This window comes from Danio aesculapii, chromosome 17, assembly GCF_903798145.1.
Source record: "Danio aesculapii chromosome 17, fDanAes4.1, whole genome shotgun sequence".
Lineage (NCBI taxonomy): Eukaryota > Metazoa > Chordata > Actinopteri > Cypriniformes > Danionidae > Danio > Danio aesculapii.
This window is the reverse complement of record NC_079451.1, coordinates 48163204-48170899: the sequence shown is the minus strand read 5'-3', so window position 1 is coordinate 48170899 and position 7696 is coordinate 48163204. Positions and strand designations below refer to the sequence as shown.

Here is a 7696-nt window from a genome sequence, read left to right as displayed (position 1 = left end):
AATGCAGTACAAATGTGTATCAACTACGTTTTACAGTTTGTACTAATTGTTTTGAGAAATGCATTAACTGTTGTCCAAATGTAAACAGTGTTGTGAGAAATGCACCAAAGCCACTGAGGAAAAACTGTAATGTTGAGTCGTGCTGATGTAAAACTTTTTTAGCCTCAAGGGGCGCTGTTAAAGTCAGTTGACACGACTGAGCCCGTTTATACCAGCAGAGGAAGAGCCCTATTCCCATAGTTCTTTGCGCCTGCAGCCATTTCCTCATCTGCAGCTGAACGTGCTGCAGCCAAACTCTAAGATTATTTATCTTTTTTGCGTTTTAATTTCCTATATTTGATATCCGAGAAGGAGATTTTACTGCCCGAGCGCGTGTGAGGACTTTAAATCGCCATCATGCCGCGGATTATGATTAAAGGAGGCGTGTGGCGCAACACCGAGGTCTGTTTAGACAACACACGCATTTTAGCACTAATAATTAGTCTTATACTGTTATAATTACTGTTATTCTTCTTATGCATGTTATAATTGCTCTTGTTATTCGCCTTTTTATTCATTACATGAGTCTAAATGTTATATAGTGACATTGATTGTCTGAATTGTGCACGTTTGCATTGCTGTAGTGTATTTTAAGCCTTGCTGTATGTTGTGGTGTTGACTGTTTGCAGTTCGCGCTCTATTTACACATTTTTATTATTTTATTATTATTTTGTTAGTGAAAATAATAGCACAGAACTTGAATTAAGTTACCTTACAGGGTGTCCGCGGGCTCTTAAAATGTCTTAAATTTCATAAACAAAATTTTAGGCCTTAAAAGTCTTCACTGAAATATTGTGTTTGTCACAAATCATTTTAAACAAGTCTTAGTTTTTCTCTGTCCAAGTAAAGCTACCAAATCGAGCTAACATCCATTTAATCATCAACAATCCTTCTTAATAAAACCCTTTAAACATATATTTGTGTTTGTTTACATTTTTATTGCAAAGAGATACCATTTACAATAGCTGTTAGACATTTTTGACAGCAATTTCTCCAAATTAAGTTCCCTAATTCCAAGGGAAAGAAAAACAATTACACAGTTCCTCATGATAATAAAAGAGCAATATATCCCTTTACGTTATCTTTAATGTATACATCACCTATTTACAGATGAAAGGGCGATTAGACATAATATTTCTAAGGCATGAGACTTAAAGTTTTATAACAAATGCATTGGGTTGAATAGAAGTTATACTCGATCAATTTGGACCAAAAGCCAACAATTAATTTTTTTGATTATTTTTGTAATTGTCTCTACTATAAATATACTTTTTTAAAAATGTATTTATTATTATTTTATTGAAATTTTACAGTACAGAACATACAAGGGCAATAACAGAATTATATTGACATCAAAATAAATACAATATAAAAAGAAAAAAAAAATACAATTATTCAAAGACAATTTAAGGCTTTAAGATAATTAACAGCTCTTTTTGCTTTGGTATTTTTTTGTTTCTTTTATCGTACATAGGTAATGACCTATTTCTATTTTAAAGTGAGCATAGTTAGGTTTTTTCACTGCCCAATTACATTTATAAATACAATTTTTCCATATATAATGAGCAAATTAACAATGTACCAAATTTTGAAGGCGACTGTACTCTCATAAAAACATGAAACATTTTTTAATTTCAATGCAATATTTGTATTCTGCTTAGCAAAAAAGAAAAGATCACACCAAAACAATTGTGTATAAAATAAATCTACTTTTAACAATGTTAAACTTGTCATTAATATAATATATAAATGTATGTATGTGTGTGTGTGTGTATGTATGTATATATATATATATATATATATAATATATATATATATATATATATATATATATATATATATATTGAAAAAAGGTGTATACAACCAGAGTTTTCTTGTTTTCAGACTTTAAAGCATGTATAAGAAATAATAAAAAAAAAAATTGCAAGCAAAACAAATCTAAAATTTTATTCTTAATGGTCTTAAAAAGTCTTAAATTTGACTTGGTTAAACCTACAGAAACCCTTGAATAGTTTTCATAAAACTACATATATGCACAGACTTTTAGTTATTTTATTTATTTTAGGACTTATTCAGGAGTTACTGTGTGAATTTCTAAATATTAAATTGGCCATTTGTGATATTGTAATAATAATAATAATTTGTAAGATGTTAAGTTGCATAATTGAGATGAAGTTGATTTATATTCATTGAGTATTCAAGTTGGTTTTCTATTCACACATTCTAACTTACTCCTTAATATTATTTCAGAAAAGGATTATTATTTACATTATTATTACTTTAAATGGTGAATTCATTTTAGCAGCCAATGACTATCAAAGTAAAACATTGTTCACAGTCAGTTAAATAGTGCTAATTTTGATTTGAAGTCATACTTGCATCTTAAATTAATCTCTATCTAACGACTCTTCTGTCTTTTGAATCTATCAGGTAACGTGTCACAGCTTCAATCTTTCGCTTTCACTCTTTTACTTAGTAATTTAAGCGAAAACCTCAGATACTGTTGGGTGGTTGTTGTTGGTTGTGCATCTTTTTATACCAACCAAGTTTGTCAGATCACTCTGCCTATTCATGCCAGAGTCCTGCGTAGAAAAGTGACTGACAGATAGTAATTTGTGTGTAACTTATTTTTATTTATTAATAATTTGGTTATGGGTAAAACTAAGACCATGCGGGTCAGGTAGTTGAAACGGTAGGCTACAAATAATTAATTCATTATGAATTCATTAATTATTCATATATCATTAATTCACTGCCACCTATGACGACGATGCCATCATGTATCTGTATGTAGCACATTAGACATCGTGCAATGCCAAATTGATCGCTCAACCCTAATTTCAACTTGACACCAGCAATTCGATTGTTGCAGATTCATACATTGGCAATATTGATGCTGAAACGATATAATGTGCAGCTTTAGCAGTAAGACCTATTTAATAACTGTTGTCTTTTGTGTGTTAACAGGATGAGATTCTCAAAGCAGCTGTTATGAAATATGGCAAAAACCAATGGTCTCGAATCGCATCCCTGCTGCACCGCAAATCAGCTAAACAGTGTAAAGCCAGATGGTGAGTTTTGATTTATAAAGTGCTCTATGTATCTAGTGATCATCTCAATTGGGTTGCCTTTTTGACAACATCTGTAATACTTTTAAATCTTGTATACACCTGGTGTTAAAATGCATTTTCAGCTATCCGATCAGAAGTGGACGATGCTAAAATTGGGGGCAAACAAGCTTTGAGATGTTTTCTGTCTCATCCACTTTCAACCACTTTCAGACATAGTTTAAAATGCATTTAATCACATATTGTTTATGGTAGAGACACTAATGTGGTTGAATGCATTCAAACGGCCACAAAAGTGCAGCGACTCTTTCCCTACTGACATCATTCTCAAAGGGATAGTTCACCCAAAACTGAATAAACTGTTTGTTTTTACTTAACCTTTAATTCCTTCAAATCTTTGAGTTTCTTTCTTTGTTTTTCCTACTATGAAAGACAATGGTTACAGGCTTTCTGGATTCTTCAAAATATTTTTATTTGCGTTCAAGATCTCATATTGATGTTATGAAGATATGATGATAATAGGCTTGTGCCGGTATTCGGTAATGCGATAAATCATGGTAATGAATATGCACGATATTGTTATCGCGGGCACTTCAAAATACCGTGAAAAATAATAGATCCGAATTTATATTCTTAGAACGCGCCTTAGCTTATTTTCCATCAACCGCTTGAAGAAACACTGCGTATATGCTGCGCAGAACTGATGCGCACTCTGATGTAAACAATCCCCGCATGTAGAAGCACTGTGTGCGCACAGCGCGCGCCGCTACTGCCACCGCTCTCTAATCCTCACACGAAGAAGAAGCATGGCGGAAGGAGAAACGCTGCCGACAATTTATCCCCCTTCAAAAAAAAAGTCAGAGGTTTGGAAATATTTTGGATTCCAAAAAAATGCAGAGGGATTGCTGATCGAAGACGGTTTCCCTTTGCACATTCACTTTGATATAATTGCTCAAGTTTACTTTTATATTGTGTATTGTTTTATTTATATTTATTTGTATTTAAATGTTTGAAGTACTTTTAGTTAATTAAAAAGTTATTAAAGTTACTAAGTTGACGAAACTGAAGTTTTTTGTGTTTTTTTACCTGTTTCTCTAGTAAAATTACAATATCGTGATAATACCGTATACCGTGATAAAAGCTCAATCAATTAATCGCAGCATGAAAATGTGATACCGGCACATGCCTAGATGATAATAATTGTGGAACCAACATCACTACTTGCCATACACTTTTATACACGTATACACTTATTTAACAACACACTTTACATGCCAATTTGCACATAACAGCTGCACATATAACGTTGTATATAGTAATAAACATGTACATAAACTTGTCAATTTGTATATTTGCACTCACTACTTCTATTTTTTTTTTTTATATATATTTATTATCTGTTTTTTGTCCTGTCTCTGTAATCCTGTTGCACTGTAGAAGCTCTGTCATGAAAACAAATTCCTCGTATGTGTGAACATACCTGGCAATAAAGCTCTTTCTGATTCTGATAAATTAGGGCTGCACAATAATGGAAAAATATGACATTGCTCTATTTTGTTATGCTGGCTATATATTGCGATTATGGATAAAATTTCACCAAATCATTTGAAAATCTCTATTTGGAAAGATTTCATTAATTTAGATCGACTTGGGTGATCAAGACTTTTTCTGCGCAGTGCATCTGCATAAATTATAATAAATTACAAGCAAAAATAAAGAAAAAACAGTGCTTTATGGTTTTCTGGGAAGTCAAACAGTATTCAAGTGTAGAAATTGAACAATAAAACGTAAAATAACATGGTTTACATTGTATATATAATTAAAAATATGCATATATATTTAATAATATCTTTAAATCTTTTAATCTTTAATAAATAATCTAATCCTGCGATGTGACTATTACAGATTCACACCTTGCTACATCGATGCTCAAACGATATATTGTTCAGCCCTAATGTGAATATTCATTATTTACTCTCATATTTACTTTTATTAGATTCTTTCTAATCATGAATGCAAAAGAAGATATTTTGGAGCTGAAAACCTATAACCATTGTTTATGTTTTTCCTCCTATGAAAGTCAGTGGTTGCATGCTTTCAGGTGTCTTTAAAATGCATTCTTTTGTCTTTAAGAGAAGAATAAAGCTCATAAATGCTAATATTCGCTATTTACAATTTTTTTTTACAAAAACGCAAAAGAAGAACTTTGAAGAAAGCTGTAACCTTTAACCATTGATTTCCATAGTGTTTGCTTTTCATACTATGGAAGTCAATGGTTACAGATTTTCAGCTTTCTTTAAAATATCTTTTTTTCCAATTAAGAGAAGAAATAAACTTATAAAAGTGAGTAAATATTGAATATATTAATGTTTTTTGTGAACCATCCTGTCCTTTTAATACCAGGAGTACAAAAGTTCTGAAAATGCTAAGTTTCTAGCATAACTAATTCTCTAAGCAGAAGGTTATGAGTGTGATGTTTGCTGTGTTTAATGCAGGTATGAGTGGTTGGACCCCAGCATAAAGAAGACAGAATGGTCACGTGAGGAAGAGGAGAAGCTTCTTCACATGGCCAAACTGATGCCCACTCAGTGGAGAACTATCGCCCCCATCATCGGGCGCACAGCCGCTCAGTGTCTGGAGCATTATGAATATCTGCTGTAAGTACATTTGCAAATAAAAACACAGTAAATTAACTTACACAATTCAATTCAAGTTTATGTGTATAGCTATATATACTGTAGGCTCGACCTCCTTTAGTTGACTTTGCCATTCTGGGTACTACCAGAACTCCTGAGTTTTGAGATCTTAAAGAGTGTGTTGGATTCTAGCTGCTTTAATTACCCCTGAAGCGCTTTTTATTTAATGATTTATTTCATCATTCTATTTCTTTTTATATGACGTCAGAGATAAAGCAGCTCAGAGAGAGAATGAAGATGATGTAGGAGATGATCCTCGCAAGCTAAAACCAGGAGAGATCGACCCAAACCCGGAGACCAAACCAGCCAGGCCTGACCCTGTGGACATGGACGAAGGTGAGAGTCGGAAACATTTTAATGATGTAGATGAAAAGGAAAAAAAGTTGTAACGTTTATAAACTATTTATGCAGATGAGCTGGAGATGTTGTCTGAGGCCAGAGCTCGACTGGCAAACACACAAGGCAAGAAAGCAAAGCGGAAAGCCAGAGAGAAACAGCTTGAGGAAGCACGGTAAGATACTAATGCTAAAAGAAGAGATTTGGGCCTACTACTGTTTGTCTCTGAATAAAATGGATAGTGTGTGTGTCTATGTCTATATATATATATATATATATATATATATATATATATATATATATATATATATATATATATATATATATATATATATATATATATATAGATATATATATATATATAGATATATATATATATAGATATATGTATGTATAGATATGTATATATATATATAGATATATGTATGTATAGATATGTATAGATATATATATATATATATGTATGTATAGATATGTATAGATATATATATATATATATATATATAGTGATGATATGTCTATACTAGCCCACTAGTGATGATCTCTTCCTCATTAGCATAGGACGTTACTCTTGTTTTTGAATCTGCCACTATGCTGACACGCAGGCATTTGTAGCTCCGCCCTCTTTTGAAAAGAGCACAATCTCATTTAAAGTGACAGTCACCAAAACGACACAATTAGGATCAAAGCCTAAAAGGGTCAGTTTCAAAGATTAGAAAACATTATCTGCGTGGCATTTTGAATGTAGCCTTGTATATATCCAATGCTGCTAATATGGCATTAAAACACAAGTATTTTACATATTAAAAAGGTTGCCATCTAGTTATTGATGTCAATGTTTATGATCTTTTAAAAAACATTTGTCATTGCTGATCATCAGTTCTCTCAGCGGTGATTGAATGGAGTTGTTAGGTAATGAACTTTGATGTTTTCCTCAGTCGTCTGGCTGCCCTTCAGAAGCGCAGAGAGCTGCGAGCCGCTGGCATCGACATCCAGAAGAAGCGCAAGAAGAAGAGAGGAGTCGATTATAATGCTGAGATCCCTTTTGAAAAGAAACCCGCTCAGGGCTTCTATGATACATCCATGGAGCAGTACGATCCTCTGGAGCCGGACTTCAAACGCTTGCGCCAGCAGCATCTGGATGGAGAACTGCGGAGGTGAGCAACTCATCTGGATTTATCCTGTTGTCCTGCAGGAGTCTAGACGTCTGTGTTTCAATCAACCCTCTATGACAAACATCTTTTATCATGATGCAAGTAATCTCATATCCAGATAACAATAAGATTCACACATGAACATTTACTCAAAGGAGAAGAGCCCCCAAAATGTCTATATTGCAACAGAAACCAAACTGTTAAACATATTCTTGTGGAGTGCCCCATTTTTAATGTTATCAGACAACAATTTTTATCTGGACAGACTTTTAAGGGCACCTATGGTAAAAAAAATCTACTTTTCAAGCTGTTTGGACAGACATATGTGCATGTATGGTGTATAGACCGTCATATTGGGGTGATATAAGCACACCCAGTGCTTTTTTTTTCAATTTAACAACAT

The 7696-nt window shown here is 33.0% G+C and overlaps 1 protein-coding gene across 1 annotated transcript in view; it reads left to right on the top strand.

Annotated features, from left to right (window-relative positions):
- The first annotated feature begins 244 nt into the window (after positions 1–244).
- Positions 245–7696, top strand: part of cdc5l (CDC5 cell division cycle 5-like (S. pombe)) — a 39012-nt gene continuing 31560 nt past the window's right edge. The window contains exons 1-6 of the mRNA XM_056477235.1: positions 245–441; positions 3007–3110; positions 5603–5764; positions 6012–6139; positions 6215–6314; positions 7078–7296. Of these exons, the coding sequence (XP_056333210.1) occupies positions 397–441; positions 3007–3110; positions 5603–5764; positions 6012–6139; positions 6215–6314; positions 7078–7296 (758 nt within the window). The 5' untranslated portion in view covers positions 245–396. The remainder of the gene's footprint in view (positions 442–3006; positions 3111–5602; positions 5765–6011; positions 6140–6214; positions 6315–7077; positions 7297–7696) is intronic.